We start from the raw sequence: 23627 nt of genomic DNA, 5'->3' as shown, positions 1-23627 counted from the left end.
AGGCAGTCCACTGAATTCCAATTCCAAAGCTCTTCATTGTTTTTCAGTGAGGAACATTTGGAATTGGAATGAGGTTTTCTTTCTGAATTGACTGGAATTGACTCCAACCCTGTTCCACACCCCTTATCACCAGGGGAGTTGCTTTAACTCAAGTTGTATTTTGTCACTTGCAGATGATCGTAATCGAGGCCAGTGGAAGGGTCTTTGTCAACAAGATGTTTTCTCAGATGCCACTTTTCATGGGTGAGTGACTGATTGATGGCTGCTTGAGGGGATACAGAGATGTGACATCTGTCTATTTTTGTAGTCATTGATCAGTATAAATGTATGTTTGAAACCCTTCCCATGCAGTACATTCTGTACCAGAAGTTGTCTCTTTCTTTCATCTTTCTTTCCTTGTCTAGCAGCATGTAACACCATAAGCATCCCACAATAGGGAAGTGGGAGCTAAAAGTTCATGGTAAACCAGATTGTGACTAGAACATGTGTATATTTTCCACAGCGGATGTAAGGATCTTTCAGCCCTCTACGTTCTACATCGTTGTGCATACCTCTTATGGGCTCCGTCTAGAGGTCCAGCTAACACCTATAATGCAGGTCTACATCGTAGCTAGCAGTTCACACAAAGAAAAAACCCAGGGTATGTTTCTCTCTGCTCATTTAACATCTTTGTGAAAAGATAATTGTTTTGGGTTGTTGAGAAGCGCTATATAAATCTCATGCATTGTTATTATAAAAGCTGATTGGTTATCAAACTATTGTTAATGTAACGTGTCACTATACCACTTGTTTGAGGGGTTCGGTCAAACCTCACCTGAAACAATTATTAATAAACTAATGATACTTGATGCATTGCATCTTCAGTCAATGTTAGTTCAAACCACCTGTTATAATGTTTTGTACCTCTTATCCAGGTCTTTGTGGAGACTTTAACAGCGTCCGCGCTGACGACTTCAGAACCATCAATGGACTGGTGGAAGGAACCGCTGTGACGTTCGCCAACACGTGGAAGACCAAAGCAAGCTGTCCTGATGTGGCACAGAGCTTTGAGATGCCATGCAGTCTGAGTGTAGTGAATGGTACTCATTCAACCTCTTTAAAAGCACTAACATATGTCTAAGGCAGTAGTTCTCAAACAAGGGGTCACGACCCCATGTAAGGTCACTTTATATGAAAATGGGGTCACGGGAGAATTTCCAAAATACCAAATAATATATACACAAATTTGTTTACATCCCTGTTAGTTAGCATTTTGCCTTTGCCAAGACAATCCATCTATCTGACAGGAGTGGCAGATCAAGAAGCTGATTTAACACTATGACAATTACACAGGTGCACCATGTGCTAGGGTAAAAAAAGGACACTCTAAAATGTGAGGTTTTTGTCACACAACTCAATGCTACAGATGTCTTAAGTTTTGAGGGTGCATGCAATTGGCATGCTGACTGCAGGATCCACCAGATCTGTAGCCAGATAATTGAATGTTCATTTCTCTACCATAAGTCGCCTTCAACGTCATTTTAGAGAATTTGGCAGTACATCCATCCGGCCTCACAACCGCTGCTGATGTCAGTGTTGTGAACAAAATGTCCCATGGTGGCGGCTGGGTTATGGTATTGGGCAGGCATAAGCTACAGAGATACCATGACAAGATCCGGAGGCCTATTGTCATGCCATTCATACACCGCCATCACCTCATGTTTCAACATGATAATGCACGTCCCCATGTTGCAAGGATCTGTACACAATTCTTGGACGCTGAAATTGTCCCAGTTCTTCCATGGCCGCACTTGACCGTTGCACTTGAATCATTCCCACGTTGAACGGCTTGTTCCACTACGGAATGAAACCTACACACTACTGCAGAGAATTTGATATTACTGTCCGCAATCGATGTGGAGGAATAGATGCACATGTTAAACAAAGAATCTCTGCTATTTCTCGCAATCAAGAGGAAACTCTGATTGAACGATTCACAAACTCCCCAGCTTTTTATGGGACTGAAAGGTGGACTCTTGCACAAATGGGGCAAATCTATTGTGGGACAGCGGGCAGGCCTCTTCACCAGTCTAAATGGGGTCGTGGGCCAAAAAGGTTTGGGACCCCTTGGTCTAATGAAACAATACCCAAATTCGTTCTGCCCCTGAACAGGCAGTTAACCCACTGTTCCCAGGCCGTCATTGAAAATAAGAATGTGTTCTTAACTGACTTGCCTAGTAAAATAAAGGTAAAATGAAAAAAAAAAATGAAAAAAAAAATATAAACACGCTTCAGCCCAGCTTGAACAAAAAGGGAATCAGGTGCTCGACTGAGGGACTTGATAATACCAAAACGATTCCTTACTAGTAGTAGAAAAAGGATCACTCTGTGCATAGATCTGAGTTTATTCTCCAACTAACCATTTGTATTTTTTCATTATGTTTCGGCGTAGAGAGCCTTTATCAGAGCCTTGGAATACTTCTTGGGGATTACACTTACATATATCTACTGAGATGCACAGTAAAGCCTAGATAAAAACTCTTTCTACTTTGTTAAATGTTGCTAATATCTCATATGTTTTACAGAGAGATATGCCAAGTACTGGTGCTCAATGCTGTCGGATAGTGAAGGAATATTTTCCCAATGCCACACTGAGATCAACCCAAATTACTACAAGGAAGTAAGTATGATGATTTTAACTTCTCAAATGCTCTTTAATTACAGTTATCCCAAAGCTCTATGAATACATATATTTTTAAACAATCATTTAAGACGTTCTATATCAAAATTATCTATTTATCTAATCAGATTTTTCAAGTACTATTGTCCTGTACTTGTGTGTGATTTCAGAAAACAGTAGTTTTCTTCATTATCACATCTCATAACTTCTTCTTTTTCTGTTTCTTCTTCTCTCCCTGAAGATCTGCCTATATGACAGTTGTAACTGTGAGAGGAGTGAGGAGTGCATGTGTGCTGCGGTCTCCTCCTACGTCCATGCATGTGCTGCTGCAGGCGTCCTGCTCAGTGGATGGAGAAACACCACCTGTGGTAAGATAAACATCAGAGATACTGAATATATTTATTTATTAATTAATGAAGGGTTCCCCTCCTATTAAACCACAGTGTCCAGGGTTTACCCTCCTATTAACCCACGGTGTCCAGGGTTTACCCTCATATTAACCCACAGTGTCCAGGGTTTACCCTCCTATTAACCCACGGTGTCCAGGGTTCCCCCTCCTATTAACCCACAGTGTCCAGGGTTTACCCTCCTATTAACCCACGGTGTCCAGGGTTCCCCCTCCTATTAACCCACGGTGTCCAGGGTTTACCCTCCTATTAACCCACGGTGTTCAGGGTTTACCCTCCTATTAACCCACGGTGTCCAGGGTTTACCCTCCTATTAACCCACGGTGTCCAGGGTTTACCCTCCTATTAACCCACAGTGTGCAGGGTTTACCCTCCTATTAACCCACGGTGTCCAGGGTTTACCCTCCTATTAACCCACAGTGTGCAGGGTTTACCCTCCTATTAACCCACGGTGTCCAGGGTTTACCCTCCTATTAACCCACGGTGTCCAGGGTTTACCCTCCTATTAACCCACGGTGTCCAGGGTTTACCCTCCTATTAACCCACGGTGTCCAGGGTTTACCCTCCTATTAACCCACAGTGTTCAGCCTTTACCCTCCTATTAACCCACAGTGTCCAGGGTTCACCCTCCTATTAACCCACAGTGTTCAGCCTTTACCCTCCTATTAACCCACAGTGTCCAGGGTTTACCCTCCTATTAACCCACAGAGTCCAGGGTTTACCCTCCTATTAACCCACAGAGTCCAGGGTTTACCCTCCTATTAACCCATGGTGTTCAGGGTTTACCCTCCTATTAACCCACAGTGTCCAGGGTTTACCCTCCTATTAACCCACAGTGTTCAGCCTTTACCCTCCTATCAACCTATGGTGTCCAAGGTTTACCCTCCTTTTAACCCACAGTGGCCAGGATTTACCTTCTTATTTAAAAACAAAATCCGCCAAAACATGTAATTAAATGTTGAATCACTATACTGTTTTCCACAGGGAAGTACTCCTCCAGCTGCCCTGACACGATGGTCTATGACTACACCATGACCAGCTGTGACCGCACCTGTCGTTCACTGAGCCAGACAGACTTCACCTGCCAGGTACATTTACATGGACATCTCATTTCTATTCATGTTACTTATTTAATATTCTTTTTATTCTCATAATTATTGTTGTGATTATTCATTTTTTTAATGTTTTGTGGTCTATGATGAGTTTATGATGATGTGAATGGTTGTGTGTGGTATAGTGATGTGGGTGTGTGTTTTGTTGTTGTGTAGGCTGTTGTTGTCTTGTCGCAGTTGTGTAAGTTGTACAACCGAATGACTAAACTGAAATGTGTCTTCCGAATTGAACCCAAACCCTCTGAATCAGAGAGGGTGCTGCCATAATCGAAATTCTAGGAACAGGGGAACAGTGGGTTAACTGGTCTAGGAACAGTGGGTTAACTGGTCTAGGAACAGTGGGTTAACTGGTCTAGGAACAGGGGAACAGTGGGTTAACTGCTCTAGGAACAGTGAGTTAACTGGTCTAGGAATAGTGGGTTAATTGGTCTAGGAACAGTGGGTTAACTGGTCTAGGAACAGGGGAACAGTGGGTTAACTGCTCTAGGAACAGTGGGTTAACTGGTCTAGGAACAGTGGGTTAACTGGTCTAGGAACAGTGGGTTAACTGGTCTAGGAACAGTGGGTTAACTGGTCTAGGAACAGGGGAACAATGGGTTAACTGGTCTAGGAACAGTGGGTTAACTGGTCTAGGAACAGTGGGTTAACTGGTCTAGGAACAGTGGGTTAACTGGTCTAGGAACAGTGGGTTAACTGGTCTAGGAACAGCGGGTTAACTGGTCTAGGAACAGGGAGACAGTGGGTTAACTGGTCTAGGAACAGGGGAAGAGTGGGTTAACTGGTTTAGGAACAGGGAGACAGTGGGTTAACTGGTTTAGGAACAGTGGGTTAACTGGTATAGGAACAGTGGGTTAACTGGTCTATGAACAGTGGGTTAACTGGTCTATGAACAGTGGGTTAACTGGACTATGAACAGTGGGTTAACTGGTTTAGGAGCAGGGGAACAGTGGGTTAATTGGTCTAGGAACAGTGGGTTAACTGGTCTAGGAACAGTGGGTTAACTGGTTTAGGAACAGGGGAACAGTGGGTTAATTGGTCTAGGAACAGTGGGTTAACTGGTCTAGGAACAGTGGGTTAACTGGTCTAGAAACAGTGGGTTAACTGGTCGAGGAACAGTGGGTTAACTGGTCTAGGAACAGTGGGTTAACTGGTCTAGGAACAGGGGAACAGTGGGTTAACTGGTCTAGGAACAGTGGGTTAACTGGTCTAGGAACAGTGGGTTAACTGGTCTAGGGACAGTGGGTTAACTGGTTTAGGAACAGGGGAACAGTGGGTTAATTGGTCTAGCAACAGTGGGTTAACTGGTCTAGGAACAGTGGGTTAACTGGTCTGGGAACAGTGGGTTAACTGATCTAGGAACAGGGGAACAGTGGGTTAACTGGTCTAGGAACAGTGGGTTAACTGGTCTGGGAACAGTGGGTTAACTGATCTAGGAACAGGGGAACAGTGGGTTAACTGGTCTAGGAACAGTGGGTTAACTGGTCTAGGAACAGTGGGTTAACTGGTCTAGGGACAGTTGGTTAACTGGTCTATGAACAGTGGGTTAACTGGTCTATGAACAGTGGGTTAACTGGTCTATGAACAGTGGGTTAACTGGTCTATGAACAGGGGAACAGTGGGTTAATTGGTCTAGGAACAGTGGGTTAACTGGTCTAGGAACAGTGGGTTAACTGGTTTAGGAACAGGGGAACAGTGGGTTAATTGGTCTAGGAACAGTGGGTTAACTGGTCTAGGAACAGTGGGTTAACTGGTCGAGGAACAGTGGGTTAACTGGTCTAGGAACAGGGGAACAGTGGGTTAACTGGTCTAGGAACAGTGGGTTAACTTGTCTAGGAACAGTGGGTTAACTGGTCTAGGGACAGTGGGTTAACTGGTTTAGGAACAGGGGAACAGTGGGTTAATTGGTCTAGCAACAGTGGGTTAACTGGTCTAGGAATAGTGGATTAACTGATCTAGAAACAGTGGGTTAACTGGTCTAGGAACAGTGGGTTAACTGGTCTAGGAACAGGGGAACAGTGGGTTAACTGGTCTAGGAACAGTGAGTTAACTGGTCTAGGAACAGTGGGTTAACTGGTCTAGGAACAGTGGGTTAACTGGTCTAGGAACAGTGGGTTAACTGGTCTAGGAACAGTGGGTTAACTGGTCTAGGAACAGTGGGTTAACTGGTCTAGGAACAGCGGGTTAACTGGTCTAGTAACTGGGGGACAGTGGGTTAACTGGTCTAGGAACAGGGGAACAGTGGGTTAACTGGTTTAGGAACAGTGGGTTAACTGGTATAGGAACAGTGGGTTAACTGGTCTATGAACAGTGGGTTAACTGGACTATGAACAGTGGGTTAACTGGTTTAGGAGCAGGGGAAACGTGGGTTAATTGGTCTAGGAACAGTGGGTTAACTGGTCTAGGAACAGTGGGTTGACTGGTTTAGGAACAGGGGAACAGTGGGTTAATTGGTCGAGTAACAGTGGGTTAACTGGTCTAGGAACAGTGGGTTAACTGGTCTAGAAACAGTGGGTTAACTGGTCGAGGAACAGTGGGTTAACTGGTCTAGGAACAGTGGGTTAACTGGTCTAGGAACAGGGGAACAGTGGGTTAACTGGTCTCGGAACAGTGGGTTAACTGGTCTCGGAACAGTGGGTTAACTGGTCTAGGAACAGTGGGTTAACTGGTCTAGGGACAGTGGGTTAACTGGTTTAGGAACAGGGGAACAGTGGGTTAATTGGTCTAGCAACAGTGGGTTAACTGGTCTAGGAACAGTGGGTTAACTGGTCGAGAAACAGTGGGTTAACTGGTCGAGGAACAGTGGGTTAACTGGTCTAGGAACAGTGGGTTAACTGGTCTAGGAACAGGGGAACAGTGGGTTAACTGGTCTCGGAACAGTGGGTTAACTGGTCTCGGAACAGTGGGTTAACTGGTCTAGGAACAGTGGGTTAACTGGTCTAGGGACAGTGGGTTAACTGGTTTAGGAACAGGGGAACAGTGGGTTAATTGGTCTGGGAACAGTGGGTTAATTGGTCTAGCAACAGTGGGTTAACTGGTCTAGGAACAGTGGGTTAACTGGTCTGGGAACAGTGGGTAAACTGATCTAGGAACAGGGGAACAGTGGATTAACTGGTCTAGGAACAGTGGATTAACTGGTCTAGGAACAGTGGGTTAACTGGTCTAGGAACCGTGGGTTAACTGGTCTAGGGACAGTGGGTTAACTGGTCTATGAACAGTGGGTTAACAGGTCTATGAACAGTGGGTTAACTGGTTTAGGAGCAGGGGAACAGTGGGTTAATTGGTCTAGGAACAGTGGGTTAACTGGTCTAGGAACAGTGGGTTAACTGGTTTAGGAACAGGGGAACAGTGGGTTAATTGGTCTAGGAACAGTGGGTTAACTGGTCTAGGAACAGAAGGTTAACTGGTCGAGGAACAGTGGGTTAACTGGTGTAGGAACAGGGGAACAGTGGGTTAACTGGTCTAGGAACAGTGGGTTAACTGGTCTAGGAACAGTGGGTTAACTGGTCTAGGGACAGTGGGTTAACTGGTTTAGGAACAGTGGGTTAACTGGTCTAGGAACAGGGGAACAGTGGGTTAACTGGTCTAGGAACAGTGGGTTAACTGGTCTAGGAACAGGGGAACAGTGGGTTAACTGGTCTAGGAACAGTGGGTTAACTGGTCTAGGAACAGGGGAACAGTGGGTTAACAGGTCTAGGAACAGTGGGTTAACTGGTCTAGGAACCGTTGGTTAACTGGTCTAGGAACAGGGGAACAGTGGGTTAACAGGTCTAGGAACAGTGGGTTAACTGGTCTAGGAACAGTGGGTTAACTGGGCTAGGAACAGTGGGTATACTGGTCTAGGAACAGTGGGTTAACTGGTCTAGGAACAGTGGGTTAACTGGTCTAGGAACAGTGGGTTAACTGGTCTAGGAACAGTGGGTTAACTGGTCTAGGAACAGGGGAACAGTGGGTTAACTGGTCTAGGAACAGGGGAACAGTGGGTTAACAGGTCTAGGAACAGTGGGTTAACAGGTCTAGGAACAGGGGAACCGTGGGTTAACAGGTCTAGGAAGAGGGGAACAGTGGGTTAACTGGTCTAGGAACAGTGGGTTAACTGGTCTAGTAACAGGGGAACAGTGGGTTAACAGGTCTAGGAACAGGGGAACAGTGGGTTAACTGGTCTAGGAACAGTGGGTTAACTGGTCTAGGAACAGGGGAAGAGTGGGTTAACTGGTCTAGGAACAGTGGGTTAACTGGTCTAGGAACAGGGGAACAGTGGGTTAGCAGGTCTAGGAACAGTGGGTTAACTGGTCTAGGAACAGGGGAACAGTGGGTTAACTGGTCTAGGAACAGTGGGTTAACTGGTCTAGGAACAGTGGGTTAACTGGTCTAGGGACAGTGGGTTAACTGGTTTAGGAACAGGGGAACAGTGGGTTAACTGGTCTAGGAACAGTGGGTTAACTGGTCTAGGAACAGGGGAACAGTGGGTTAACAGGTCTAGGAACAGTGGGTTAACTGGTCTAGGAACCGTTGGTTAACTGGTCTAGGAACAGGGGAACAGTGGGTTAACAGGTCTAGGAACAGTGGGTTAACTGGTCTAGGAACAGTGGGTTAACTGGGCTAGGAACAGTGGGTATACTGGTCTAGGAACAGTGGGTTAACTGGTCTAGGAACAGTGGGTTAACTGGTCTAGGAACAGTGGGTTAACTGGTCTAGGAACAGTGGGTTAACTGGTCTAGGAACAGGGGAACAGTGGGTTAACTGGTCTAGGAACAGGGGAACAGTGGGTTAACAGGTCTAGGAACAGTGGGTTAACAGGTCTAGGAACAGGGGAACCGTGGGTTAACAGGTCTAGGAAGAGGGGAACAGTGGGTTAACTGGTCTAGGAACAGTGGGTTAACTGGTCTAGTAACAGGGGAACAGTGGGTTAACAGGTCTAGGAACAGGGGAACAGTGGGTTAACTGGTCTAGGAACAGTGGGTTAACTGGTCTAGGAACAGGGGAACAGTGGGTTAACTGGTCTAGGAACAGTGGGTTAACTGGTCTAGGAACAGGGGAACAGTGGGTTAGCAGGTCTAGGAACAGTGGGTTAACTGGTCTAGGAACAGGGGAACAGTGGGTTAACTGGTCTAGGAACAGTGGGTTAACTGGTCTAGGAACAGTGGGTTAACTGGTCTAGGGACAGTGGGTTAACTGGTTTAGGAACAGGGGAACAGTGGGTTAACAGGTCTAGGAACAGGGGAACAGTGGGTTAACTGGTCTAGGAACAGGGGAACAGTGGGTTAACAGGTCTTGGAACAGTGGGTTAACAGGTCTAGGAACAGGGGAACCGTGGGTTAACAGGCCTAGGAAGAGGGGAACAGTGGGTTAACTGGTCTAGGAACAGTGGGTTAACTGGTCTAGTAACAGGGGAACAGTGGGTTAACAGGTCTAGGAACAGGGGAACAGTGGGTTAACTGGTCTAGGAACAGTGGGTTAACTGGTCTAGGAACAGGGGAACAGTGGGTTAACAGGTCTAGGAGCAGGGGAACAGTGGGTTAACAGGTCTAGGAACAGGGGAACAGTGGGTTAACAGGTCTAGGAACAGGGGAACAGTGGGTTAACAGGTCTAGGAACAGGGGAACCGTGGGTTAACAGGTCTAGGAAGAGGGGAACAGTGGGTTAACTGCTCTAGGAACAGCGGGTTAACTGGTCTAGGAACAGGGGAACAGTGAGTTAACAGGTCTAGGAACAGGGGAACAGTGGGTTAACTGGTCTAGGAACAGTAGGTTAACTGGTCTAGGAACAGTGAGTTAACTGGTCTAGGAACAGTGGGTTAACTGGTCTAGGAACAGTGGGTTAACTGGTCTAGGAACAGCGGGTTAACTGGTCTAGTAACAGGGGGACAGTGGGTTAACTGGTCTAGGAACAGGGGAACAGTGGGTTAACTGGTTTAGGAACAGTGGGTTAACTGGTATAGGAACAGTGGGTTAACTGGTCTATGAACAGTGGGTTAACTGGTCTATGAACAGTGGGTTAACTGGACTATGAACAGTGGGTTAACTGGTTTAGGAGCAGGGGAACAGTGGGTTAATTGGTCTAGGAACAGTGGGTTAACTGGTCTAGGAACAGTGGGTTAACTGGTTTAGGAACAGGGGAACAGTGGGTTAATTGGTCTAGTAACAGTGGGTTAACTGGTCTAGGAACAGTGGGTTAACTGGTCTAGAAACAGTGGGTTAACTGGTCGAGGAACAGTGGGTTAACTGGTCTAGGAACAGTGGGTTAACTGGTCTAGGAACAGGGGAACAGTGGGTTAACTGGTCTCGGAACAGTGGGTTAACTGGTCTCGGAACAGTGGGTTAACTGGTCTAGGAACAGTGGGTTAACTGGTCTAGGGACAGTGGGTTAACTGGTTTAGGAACAGGGGAACAGTGGGTTAATTTGTCTAGCAACAGTGGGTTAACTGGTCTAGGAACAGTGGGTTAACTGGTCTGGGAACAGTGGGTTAACTGATCTAGGAACAGGGGAACAGTGGGTTAACTGGTCTAGGAACAGTGGGTTAACTGGTCTAGGAACCGTGGGTTAACTGGTCTAGGGACAGTTGGTTAACTGGTCTATGAACAGTGGGTTAACAGGTCTATGAACAGTGGGTTAACTGGTTTAGGAGCAGGGGAACAGTGGGTTAATTGGTCTAGGAACAGTGGGTTAACTGGTCTAGGAACAGTAGGTTAACTGGTCGAGGAACAGTGTGTTAACTGGTGTAGGAACAGGGGAACAGTGGGTTAACTGGTCTAGGGACAGTGGGTTAACTGGTTTAGGAACAGTGGGTTAACTGGTCTAGGAACAGGGGAACAGTGGGTTAACTGGTCTAGGAACAGTGGGTTAACTGGTCTAGGAACAGGGGAACAGTGGGTTAACTGGTCTAGGAACAGTGGGTTAACTGGTCTAGGAACAGGGGAACAGTGGGTTAACAGGTCTAGGAACAGTGGGTTAACTGGTCTAGGAACCGTTGGTTAACTGGTCTAGGAACAGGGGAACAGTGGGTTAGCAGGTCTAGGAACAGTGGGTTAACAGGTCTAGGAACAGGGGAACAGTGGGTTAACTGGTCTAGGAACAGGGGAACAGTGGGTTAACAGGTCTAGGAACAGTGGGTTAACTGGGCTAGGAACAGTGGGTATACTGGTCTAGGAACAGTGGGTTAACTGGTCTAGGAACAGTGGGTTAACTGGTCTAGGAACAGTGGGTTAACTGGTCTAGGAACAGGGGAACAGTGGGTTAGCAGGTCTAGGAACAGTGGGTTAACAGGTCTAGGAACAGGGGAACAGTGGGTTAACTGGTCTAGGAACAGGGGAACAGTGGGTTAACAGGTCTAGGAACAGTGGGTTAACAGGTCTAGGAACAGGGGAACCGTGGGTTAACAGGTCTAGGAAGAGGGGAACAGTGGGTTAACTGGTCTAGGAACAGTGGGTTAACTTTTCTAGTAACAGGGGAACAGTGGGTTAACAGGTCTAGGAACAGGGGAACAGTGGGTTAACTGGTCTAGGAACAGTGGGTTAACTGGTCTAGGAACAGGGGAACAGTGGGTTAACTGGTCTAGGAACAGTGGGTTAACTGGTCTAGGAACAGGGGAACAGTGGGTTAGCAGGTCTAGGAACAGTGGGTTAACTGGTCTAGGAACAGGGGAACAGTGGGTTAACTGGTCTAGGAACAGTGGGTTAACTGGTCTAGGAACAGTGGGTTAACTGGTCTAGGGACAGTGGGTTAACTGGTTTAGGAACAGGGGAACAGTGGGTTAACAGGTCTAGGAACAGGGGAACAGTGGGTTAACTGGTCTAGGAACAGGGGAACAGTGGGTTAACAGGTCTAGGAACAGTGGGTTAACAGGTCTAGGAACAGGGGAACCGTGGGTTAACTGGTCTAGTAACAGGGGAACAGTGGGTTAACAGGTCTAGGAACAGGGGAACAGTGGGTTAACTGGTCTAGGAACAGTGGGTTAACTGGTCTAGGAACAGGGGAACAGTGGGTTAACAGGTCTAGGAGCAGGGGAACAGTGGGTTAACAGGTCTAGGAACAGGGGAACAGTGGGTTAACAGGTCTAGGAACAGGGGAACCGTGGGTTAACAGGTCTAGGAAGAGGGGAACAGTGGGTTAACTGCTCTAGGAACAGCGGGTTAACTGGTCTAGGAACAGGGGAACAGTGGGTTAACAGGTCTAGGAACAGGGGAACAGTGGGTTAACTGGTCTAGGAACAGTGGGTTAACTGGTCTAGGAACAGGGGAACAGTGGGTTAACAGGTCTAGGAACAGTGGGTTAACTGGTCTAGGAACCGTTGGTTAACTGGTCTAGGAACAGGGGAACAGTGGGTTAACAGGTCTAGGAACAGTGGGTTAACTGGTCTAGGAACAGTGGGTTAACTGGGCTAGGAACAGTGGGTATACTGGTCTAGGAACAGTGGGTTAACTGGTCTAGGAACAGTGGGTTAACTGGTCTAGGAACAGTGGGTTAACTGGTCTAGGAACAGGGGAACAGTGGGTTAGCAGGTCTAGGAACAGTGGGTTAACAGGTCTAGGAACAGGGGAACAGTGGGTTAACTGGTCTAGGAACAGGGGAACAGTGGGTTAACAGGTCTAGGAACAGTGGGTTAACAGGTCTAGGAACAGGGGAACCGTGGGTTAACAGGTCTAGGAAGAGGGGAACAGTGGGTTAACTGGTCTAGGAACAGTGGGTTAACTGGTCTAGTAACAGGGGAACAGTGGTTTAACAGGTCTAGGAACAGGGGAACAGTGGGTTAACTGGTCTAGGAACAGTGGGTTAACTGGTCTAGGAACAGGGGAACAGTGGGTTAACAGGTCTAGGAACAGGGGAACAGTGGGTTAACTGGTCTAGGAACAGTGGGTTAACTGGTCTAGGAACAGGGGAACAGTGGGTTAACAGGTCTAGGAGCAGGGGAACAGTGGGTTAACAGGTCTAGGAACAGGGGAACAGTGGATTAACAGGTCTAGGAACAGGGGAACAGTGGGTTAACAGGTCTAGGAACAGGGGAACCGTGGGTTAACAGGTCTAGGAAGAGGGGAACAGTGGGTTAACTGGTCTAGGAACAGCGGGTTAACTGGTCTAGGAACCGGGGAACAGTGGGTTAACTGGTCTAGGAACAGTGGGTTAACTGGTCTAGGAACAGGGGAACAGTGGGTTAACAGGTCTAGGAACAGTGGGTTAACTGGTCTAGGAACCGTTGGTTAACTGGTCTAGGAACAGGGGAACAGTGGGTTAACAGGTCTAGGAACAGTGGGTATACTAGTCTAGGAACAGTGGGTTAACTGGTCTAGGAACAGTGGGTTAACTGGTCTAGGAACAGTGGGTTAACTGGTCTAGGAACAGGGGAACAGTGGGTTAGCAGGTCTAGGAACAGTGGGTTAACAGGTCTAGGAACAGGGGAACAGTGGGTTAACTGGTCTAGGAACAGGGGAACAGTGGGTTAACAGGTCTAGGAACAGTGGGTTAACAGGTCTAGTAACAGGGGAACCGTGGGTTAACAGGTCTAGGAAGAGGGGAACAGTGGGTTAACTGGTCTAGGAACAGTGGAACAGTGGGTTAACAGGTCTAGGAACAGGGGAACAGTGGGCTAACTGGTCTAGGAACAGTGGGTTAACTGGTCTAGGAACAGGGGAACAGTGGGTTAACAGGTCTAGGAGCAGGGGAACAGTGGGTCAACTGGTCTAGGAACAGTGGGTTAATTGGTCTAGGAACAGGGGAACAGTGGGTTAACTGGTCTAGGAACAGTGGGTTAACTGGTCTAGGAACAGGGGAACAGTGGGTTAGCAGGTCTAGGAGCAGGGGAACAGTGGGTCAACTGGTCTAGGAACAGTGGGTTAATTGGTCTAGGAACAGGGGAACAGTGGGTTAACTGGTCTAGGAACAGTGGGTTAACTGGTCTAGGAACAGGGGAACAGTGGGTTAACTGGTCTAGGAACAGTGGGTTAACTGGTCTAGGAACAGTGGGTTAACTGGTCTAGGGACAGTGGGTTAACTGGTTTAGGAACAGGGGAACAGTGGGTTAACAGGTCTAGGAACAGGGGAACAGTGGGTTAACTGGTCTAGGAACAGGGGAACAGTGGGTTAACAGGTCTAGGAACAGTGGGTTAACAGGTCTAGGAACATGGGAACCGTGGGTTAACAGGCCTAGGAAGAGGGGAACAGTGGGTTAACTGGTCTAGGAACAGTGGGTTAACTGGTCTAGTAACAGGGGAACAGTGGGTTAACAGGTCTAGGAACAGGGGAACAGTGGGTTAACTGGTCTAGGAACAGTGGGTTAACTGGTCTAGGAACAGGGGAACAGTGGGTTAACAGGTCTAGGAACAGGGGAACAGTGGGTTAACTGGTCTAGGAACAGTGGGTTAACTGGTCTAGTAACAGGGGAACAGTGGGTTAACAGGTCTAGGAACAGGGGAACAGTGGGTTAACAGGTCTAGGAACAGTGGGTTAACAGGTCTAGGAACAGGGGAACAGTGGGTTAACAGGTCTAGGAGCAGGGGAACAGTGGGTTAACAGGCCTAGTAACAGGGGAACAGTGGGTTAACAGGTCTAGGAACAGGGGAACAGTGGGTTAACTGGTCTAGGAACAGTGGGTTAACTGGTCTAGGAACAGGGGAACAGTGGGTTAACAGGTCTAGGAGCAGGGGAACAGTGGGTTAACAGGTCTAGGAACAGGGGAACAGTGGGTTAACAGGTCTAGGAACAGGGGAACAGTGGGTTAACATGTCTAGGAACAGGGGAACAGTGGGTTAACAGGTCTAGGAACAGGGGAACAGTGGGTTAACAGGTCTAGGAACAGGGGAACCGTGGGTTAACAGGTCTAGGAACAGGGGAACAGTGGGTTAACATGTCTAGGAACAGGGGAACCGTGGGTTAACAGGTCTAGGAACAGGGGAACAGTGGGTATACTGGTCTAGGAACAAGTGGGTTAACTGGTCTAGGAACAGTGGGTTAACTGGTCTAGGAACAGTGGGTTAACTGGTCTAGGAACAGGGGAACAGTGGGTTAGCAGGTCTAGGAACAGTGGGTTAACAGGTCTAGGAACAGGGGAACAGTGGGTTAACTGGTCTAGGAACAGGGGAACAGTGGGTTAACAGGTCTAGGAACAGTGGGTTAACAGGTCTAGGAACAGGGGAACCGTGGGTTAACAGGTCTAGGAAGAGGGGAACAGTGGGTTAACTGGTCTAGGAACAGTGGGTTAACTGGTCTAGTAACAGGGGAACAGTGGGTTAACAGGTCTAGGAACAGGGGAACAGTGGGTTAACTGGTCTAGGAACAGTGGGTTAACTGGTCTAGTAACAGGGGAACAGTGTGTTAACAGGTCTAGGAACAGGGGAACAGTGGGTTAACTGGTCTAGGAACAGTGGGTTAACTGGTCTAGGAACAGGGGAACAGTGGGTTAACAGGTCTAGGAGCAGGGGAACAGTGGGTTAACAGGTCTAGGAACAGGGGAACAGTGGGTTAACAGGTCTAGGAACAGGGGAACAGTGGGTTAACAGGTCTAGGAACAGGGGAACCGTGGGTTAACAGGTCTAGGAAGAGGGGAACAGTGGGTTAACTGCTCTAGGGACAGCGGGTTAACTGGTCTAGGAACAGGGGAACAGTGGGTTAACTGGTCTAGGAACAGTGGGTTAACTGGTCTAGGAACAGGGGAACAGTGGGTTAACAGGTCTAGGAACAGTGGGTTAACTGGTCTAGGAACCGTTGGTTAACTGGTCTAGGAACAGGGGAACAGTGGGTTAACAGGTCTAGGAACAGTGGGTTAACTGGTCTAGGAACAGTGGGTTAACTGGGCTAGGAACAGTGGGTATACTGGTCTAGGAACAGTGGGTTAACTGGTCTAGGAACAGTGGGTTAACTGGTCTAGGAACAGTGGGTTAACTGGTCTAGGAACAGGGGAACAGTGGGTTAGCAGGTCTAGGAACAGTGGGTTAACAGGTCTAGGAACATGGGAACCGTGGGTTAACAGGTCTACGAAGAGGGGAACAGTGGGTTAACTGGTCTAGGAACAGTGGGTTAACTGGTCTAGTAACAGGGGAACAGTGGGTTAACTGGTCTAGGAACAGGGGAACAGTGGGTTAACAGGTCTAGGAACAGTGGGTTAACAGGTCTAGGAACAGGGGAACCGTGGGTTAACAGGTCTAGGAAGAGGGGAACAGTGGGTTAACTGGTCTAGGAACAGTGGGTTAACTGGTCTAGTAACAGGGGAACAGTGGGTTAACAGGTCTAGGAACAGGGGAACAGTGGGTTAACTGGTCTAGGAACAGTGGGTTAACTGGTCTAGGAACAGGGGAACAGTGGGTTAACAGGTCTAGGAGCAGGGGAACAGTGGGTTAACTGGTCTAGGAACAGTGGGTTAATTGGTCTAGGAACAGGGGAACAGTGGGTTAACTGGTCTAGGAACAGTGGGTTAACTGGTCTAGGAACAGGGGAACAGTGGGTTAACTGGTCTAGGAACAGTGGGTTAACTGGTCTAGGAACAGTGGGTTAACAGGTCTAGGAACAGGGGAACCGTGGGTTAACAGGCCTAGGAAGAGGGAAACAGTGGGTTAACTGGTCTAGGAACAGTGGGTTAACTGGTCTAGTAACAGGGGAACAGTGGGTTAACAGGTCTAGGAACAGGGGAACAGTGGGTTAACTGGTCTAGGAACAGTGGGTTAACTGGTCTAGGAACAGGGGAACAGTGGGTTAACAGGTCTAGGAACAGGGGAACAGTGGGTTAACTGGTCTAGGAACAGTGGGTTAACTGGTCTAGTAACAGGGGAACAGTGGGTTAACAGGTCTAGGAACAGGGGAACAGTGGGTTAACACGTCTAGGAACAGTGGGTTAACAGGTCTAGGAACAGGTGAACCGTGGGTTAACAGGCCTAGTAACAGGGGAACAGTGGGTTAACAGGTCTAGGAACAGGGGAACAGTGGGTTAACTGGTCTAGGAACAGTGGGTTAACTGGTCTAGGAACAGGGGAACAGTGGGTTAACAGGTCTAGGAGCAGGGGAACAGTGGGTTAACAGGTCTAGGAACAGGGGAACAGTGGGTTAACAGGTCTAGGAACAGGGGAACAGTGGGTTAACATGTCTAGGAACAGGGGAACCGTGGGTTAACAGGTCTAGGAAGAGGGGAACAGTGGGTTAACTGCTCTAGGAACAGCGGGTTAACTGGTCTAGGAACAGGGGAACAGTGGGTTAACAGGTCTAGGAACAGGGGAACAGTGTGTTAACTGGTCTAGGAACAGTGGGTTAACTGGTCTAGGAACAGGGGAACAGTGGGTTAACAGGTCTAGGAGCAGGGGAACAGTGGGTCAACTGGTCTAGGAACAGTGGGTTAACTGGTCTAGGAACAGGGGAACAATGGGTTAACTGGTCTAGGAATAGTGGGTTAATTGGTCTAGGAACAGTGGGTTAACTGGTCTAGGAACAGGGGAACAGTGGGTTAACTGGTCTAGGAACAGTGGGTTAACTGGTCTAGGAACAGTGGGTTAACTGGTCTAGGAACAGCGGAACAGTGGGTTAACTGGTCTAGGAACAGTGGGTTAACTGGTCTAGGAACAGTTGAACAGTGGGTTAACTGGTCTAGGAACAGGGGAACAGTGGGTTAACAGGTCTAGGAACAGTGGGTTAACAGGTCTAGGAACAGGGGAACAGTGGGTTAACAGGTCTAGGAAGAGGGGAACAGTGGGTTAACTGGTCTAGGAACAGTGGGTTAACAGGTCTAGGAACAGGGGAACCGTGGGTTAACAGGTCTAGGAAGAGGGGAACAGTGGGTTAACTGGTCTAGGAACAGTGGGTTAACTGGTCTAGGAACAGGGGAACAGTGGGTTAACAGGTCTAGGAACAGGGGAACAGTGGGTTAACTGGTCTATGAACAGTGGGTTAACTGGTCTAGGAACAGGGGAACAGTGGGTTAACAGGTCTAGGAGCAGGGGAACAGTGGGTTAACTGGTCTAGGAACAGTGGGTTAACTGGTCTAGGAACAGGGGAACAGTGGGTTAACAGGTCTAGGAGCAGGGGAACAGTGGGTCAACTGGTCTAGGAACAGTGAGTTAACTGGTCTAGGAACAGGGGAACAGTGGGTTAACTGGTATAGGAACAGTGGGTTAACTGGTCTAGGAACAGGGGAACAGTGGGTTAGCAGGTCTAGGAACAGTGGTTTAACAGTCTAGGAACAGGGGAACAGTGGGTTAACAGGTCTAGGAACAGTGGGTTAACAGGTCTAGGAACAGGGGAACCGTGGGTTAACAGGTCTAGGAAGAGGGGAACAGTGGGTTAACTGGTCTAGGAACAGTGGGTTAACTGGTCTAGGAACAGTGGGTTAACTGGTCTAGGAATAGGGGAACAGTGGGTTAACAGGTCTAGGAACAGTGGGTTAACTGGTCTAGGAACAGTGGGTTAACTGGTCTAGGAACAGTGGGTTAACTGGTCTAGGAACAGTGGGTATACTGGTCTAGGAACAGTGGGTTAACTGGTCTAGGAACAGTGGGTTTACAGGTATAGGAACAGGGGAACAGTGGGTTAACAGGTCTAGGAACAGTGGGTTAACTGGTCTAGGAGCAGTGGGTTAACTGGTCTAGGAACAGGGGAACAGTGGGTTAACAGGTCTAGGAACAGTGGGTTAACTGGTCTAGGAACAGTGGGTTAACTGGTCTAGGAACAGGGGAACAGTGGGTTAACTGGTCTAGGAACAGTGGGTTAACTGGTCTAGGAACAGTGGGTTAACTGGTCTAGTAACAGGGGAACAGTGGGTTAACAGGTCTAGGAACAGGGGAACAGTGGGTTAACTGGTCTAGGAACAGTGGGTTAACTGGTCTAGGAACAGGGGAACAGTGGGTTAACAGGTCTAGGAACAGGGGAACAGTGGGTTAACTGGTCTAGGAACAGTGGGTTAACAGGTCTAGGAACAGGGGAACCGTGGGTTAACAGGCCTAGTAACAGGGGAACAGTGGGTTAACAGGTCTAGGAACAGGGGAACAGTGGGTTAACTGGTCTAGGAACAGTGGGTTAACTGGTCTAGGAACAGGGGAACAGTGGGTTAACAGGTCTAGGAGCAGGGGAACAGTGGGTTAACAGGTCTAGGAACAGGGGAACAGTGGGTTAACAGGTCTAGGAACAGTGGGTTAATTGGTCTAGGAACAGTGGGTTAACTGGTCCAGGAACAGGGGAACAGTGGGTTAACTGGTCTAGGAACAGTGGGTTAACTGGTCTAGGAACAGTGGGTTAACTGGTCTAGGAACAGCGGTACAGTGGGTTAACTGGTCTAGGAACAGTGGGTTAACTGGTCTAGGAACAGTTGAACAGTGGGTTAACTGGTCTAGGAACAGGGGAACAGTGGGTTAACAGGTCTAGGAACAGTGGGTTAAAAGGTCTAGGAACAGGGGAACAGTGGGTTAACAGGTCTAGGAAGAGGGGAACAGTGGGTTAACTGGTCTAGGAACAGTGGGTTAACAGGTCTAGGAACAGGGGAACCGTGGGTTAACAGGTCTAGGAAGAGGGGAACAGTGGGTTAACTGGTCTAGGAACAGGGGAACAGTGGGTTAACAGGTCTAGGAACAGGGGAACAGTGGGTTAACTGGTCTAGGAACAGTGGGTTAACTGGTCTAGGAACAGGGGAACAGTGGGTTAACAGGTCTAGGAGCAGGGGAACAGTGGGTTAACTGGTCTAGGAACAGTGGGTTAACTGGTCTAGGAACAGGGGAACAGTGGGTTAACAGGTCTAGGAGCAGGGGAACAGTGGGTCAACTGGTCTAGGAACAGTGAGTTAACTGGTCTAGGAACAGGGGAACAGTGGGTTAACTGGTCTAGGAACAGTGGGTTAACTGGTCTAGGAACAGGGGAACAGTGGGTTAGCAGGTCTAGGAACAGTGGGTTAACAGGTCTAGGAACAGGGGAACAGTGGGTTAACAGGTCTAGGAACAGTGGGTTAACAGGTCTAGGAACAGGGGAACCGTGGGTTAACAGGTCTAGGAAGAGGGGAACAGTGGGTTAACTGGTCTAGGAACAGTGGGTTAACTGGTCTAGGAACAGTGGGTTAACTGGTCTAGGAATAGGGGAACAGTGGGTTAACAGGTCTAGGAGCAGGGGAACAGTGGGTTAACAGGTCTAGGAACAGGGGAACAGTGGGTTAACAGGTCTAGGAACAGTGGGTTAATTGGTCTAGGAACAGTGGGTTAACTGGTCCAGGAACAGGGGAACAGTGGGTTAACTGGTCTAGGAACAGTGGGTTAACTGGTCTAGGAACAGTGGGTTAACTGGTCTAGGAACAGCGGTACAGTGGGTTAACTGGTCTAGGAACAGTGGGTTAACTGGTCTAGGAACAGTTGAACAGTGGGTTAACTGGTCTAGGAACAGGGGAACAGTGGGTTAACAGGTCTAGGAACAGTGGGTTAAAAGGTCTAGGAACAGGGGAACAGTGGGTTAACAGGTCTAGGAAGAGGGGAACAGTGGGTTAACTGGTCTAGGAACAGTGGGTTAACAGGTCTAGGAACAGGGGAACCGTGGGTTAACAGGTCTAGGAAGAGGGGAACAGTGGGTTAACTGGTCTAGGAACAGTGGGTTAACTGGTCTAGGAACAGGGGAACAGTGGGTTAACAGGTCTAGGAACAGGGGAACAGTGGGTTAACTGGTCTAGGAACAGTGGGTTAACTGGTCTAGGAACAGGGGAACAGTGGGTTAACAGTTCTAGGAGCAGGGGAACAGTGGGTTAACTGGTCTAGGAACAGTGGGTTAACTGGTCTAGGAACAGGGGAACAGTGGGTTAACAGGTCTAGGAGCAGGGGAACAGTGGGTCAACTGGTCTAGGAACAGTGAGTTAACTGGTCTAGGAACAGGGGAACAGTGGGTTAACTGGTCTAGGAACAGTGGGTTAACTGGTCTAGGAACAGGGGAACAGTGGGTTAGCAGGTCTAGGAACAGTGGGTTAACAGGTCTAGGAACAGGGGAACAGTGGGTTAACAGGTCTAGGAACAGTGGGTTAACAGGTCTAGGAACAGGGGAACCATGGGTTAACAGGTCTAGGAAGAGGGGAACAGTGGGTTAACTGGTCTAGGAACAGTGGGTTAACTGGTCTAGGAACAGTGGGTTAACTGGTCTAGGAATAGGGGAACAGTGGGTTAACAGGTCTAGGAACAGTGGGTTAACTGGTCTAGGAACAGTGGGTTAACTGGTCTAGGAACAGTGGGTTAACTGGTCTAGGAACAGTGGGTATACTGGTCTAGGAACAGTGGGTTAACTGGTCTAGGAACAGTGGGTTTACAGGTATAGGAACAGGGGAACAGTGGGTTAACAGGTCTAGGAACAGTGGGTTAACTGGTCTAGGAGCAGTGGGTTAACTGGTCTAGGAACAGGGGAACAGTGGGTTAACAGGTCTAGGAACAGTGGGTTAACTGGTCTAGGAACAGTGGGTTAACTGGTCTAGGAACAGGGGAACAGTGGGTTAACTGGTCTAGGAACAGTGGGTTAACTGGTCTAGGAACAGTGGGTTAACTGGTCTAGGAACAGTGGGTTAACTGGTCTAGGAACAGTGGGTATACTGGTCTAGGAACAGTGGGTTAACTGGTCTAGGAACAGTGGGTTTACAGGTATAGGAACAGGGGAACAGTGGGTTAACAGGTCTAGGAACAGTGGGTTAACTGGTCTAGGAGCAGTGGGTTAACTGGTCTAGGAACAGGGGAACAGTGGGTTAACAGGTCTAGGAACAGTGGGTTAACTGGTCTAGGAGCAGTGGGTTAACTGGTCTAGGAACAGGGGAACAGTGGGTTAACAGGTCTAGGAACAGTGGGTTAACTGGTCTAGGAACAGTGGGTTAACTGCCTTGCTCAGGGGAACAGTGGGTTAACTGGTCTCGGAACAGGGGAACAGTGGGTTAACTGGTCTAGGAACAGGGGAACAGTGGGTTAACTGGTCTAGGAACGGGGGAACAGTGGGTTAACAGGTCTAGGAACAGTGGGTTAACTGGTCTAGGAACAGTGGGTTAACTGGTCTAGGAACAGGGGAACAGTGGGTTAACTGGTCTAGGAACAGGGGAACAGTGGGTTAACTGGTCTAGGAACAGGGGAACAGTGGGTTAACTGGTCTAGGAACAGGGGAACAGTGGGTTAACAGGTCTAGGAACAGTGGGTTAACTGGTCTAGGAACAGTGGGTTAACTGGTCTAGGAACAGTGGGTTAACTGGACTAGGAACAGTGGGTTAACTGGTCTAGGAACAGTGGGTTAACTGGTCTAGGAACAGTGGGTTAACTGGACTAGGAACAGTGGGTTAACTGGACTAGGAACAGTGGGTTAACTGGTCTAGGAACAGTGGGTTAACTGGTCTAGGAACAGTGGGTTAACTGGACTAGGAACAGTGGGTTAACAGGTCTAGGAACAGGGGAACAGTGGGTTAACAGGTCTAGGAGCAGTGGGTTAACTGGTCTAGGAACAGTGGGTTAACTGGTCTAGGAACAGTGGGTTAACTGGTTTATGAACAGTGGGTTAACTGCCTTGCTCACGGGCAGGACGACACATTATTACTTTGTCAGCTCGGGCATTCGATCCAGCAATCAATGCTCTAACCAATAGGCAGCCAGAGACCCAATATATTGTTGTTGTCTTGTTGTTGTTGTCTTGTTGTTGTTGTTGTCTTGTTGTTGTTGTGGATGTTGTTGTCTTGTTGTTGTGTATCTTCTTGTTGTTGTGGATGTTGTTGTTGTCTTTGTTGTTGCTGTGTTGTAGTAGTTGTGTATGTTGTTGCTGTCTTTGTTGTTGTCATGTTGTTGTGTATCTTCTTGTTGTTGTGGATGTTGTTGTTGCTGCAGACATGCCCAAAGTAATTTCCCCTCATGGATAAAACATTTTTAATTGAATTGAACAGTTAGACCATGTGTCTGTGGACGGCTGTGGCTGTGCCGAGGGAACCTATCTGAATGACCAGGGAGAGTGTGTCCCTGCCTCACGCTGCTCCTGCTACAATGGAGGCACAGTAGTGCCCCCTGGAGAGGTCACCAGGATCTATGGGGCTACATGGTGAGGACTTGGTTGGCATGTGAAAGAAAATCTCTGAAAATCTGATGGTCTGCTCTGTTGTGGCTCTACTAAAATATTTAGAAATGGACTGTCTTCTGATAAAGTCTTGGTTTGCTTCAAGAGACATGCTAAACCATGCTTAACCCCCTCCTCTTATACCCCTCTTATCCACCCAGCTCTTGCAGACAAGGGAAATTAAGCTGTACTGGAAGACCACAACATTTATGTGAGTACTCTGAAATTCAGAACACATCGTTATTTGCCAAATTTAGCAAATCACTTCACAACCAAGACTCTGTAGTTTAATCCCTAGTAACCTATAAAGCCTACTTTTATTCCCTACAGCCTGTGAAGAACCAATGGGTTTCTTCAACTGTTCTAGTGCAGGGCCCGGAGCCAAGGGCTCAGAGTGCCAGAAGAGCTGTCAAACACTAGACAGTCACTGTGTAAGTCTACAATGGGACA

At 48.1% G+C, this 23627-nt stretch overlaps 1 protein-coding gene across 1 annotated transcript in view; it reads left to right on the top strand.

Moving 5' to 3' along the window:
- Positions 1-23627, top strand: part of LOC135508883 (mucin-2-like) — a 63998-nt gene that overhangs the window by 4019 nt on the left and 36352 nt on the right. Inside the window, exons 3-11 of the mRNA XM_064929092.1 lie at positions 174-243; positions 503-640; positions 915-1079; positions 2565-2659; positions 2901-3027; positions 4051-4154; positions 23011-23162; positions 23339-23388; positions 23508-23608. Coding sequence (XP_064785164.1) covers positions 174-243; positions 503-640; positions 915-1079; positions 2565-2659; positions 2901-3027; positions 4051-4154; positions 23011-23162; positions 23339-23388; positions 23508-23608 — 1002 coding nt within the window. The remainder of the gene's footprint in view (positions 1-173; positions 244-502; positions 641-914; positions 1080-2564; positions 2660-2900; positions 3028-4050; positions 4155-23010; positions 23163-23338; positions 23389-23507; positions 23609-23627) is intronic.

This window comes from Oncorhynchus masou, chromosome 22 (genome assembly GCF_036934945.1).
Source record: "Oncorhynchus masou masou isolate Uvic2021 chromosome 22, UVic_Omas_1.1, whole genome shotgun sequence".
Lineage (NCBI taxonomy): Eukaryota > Metazoa > Chordata > Actinopteri > Salmoniformes > Salmonidae > Oncorhynchus > Oncorhynchus masou.
This window is presented reverse-complemented; position numbering and strand designations above follow the sequence as displayed.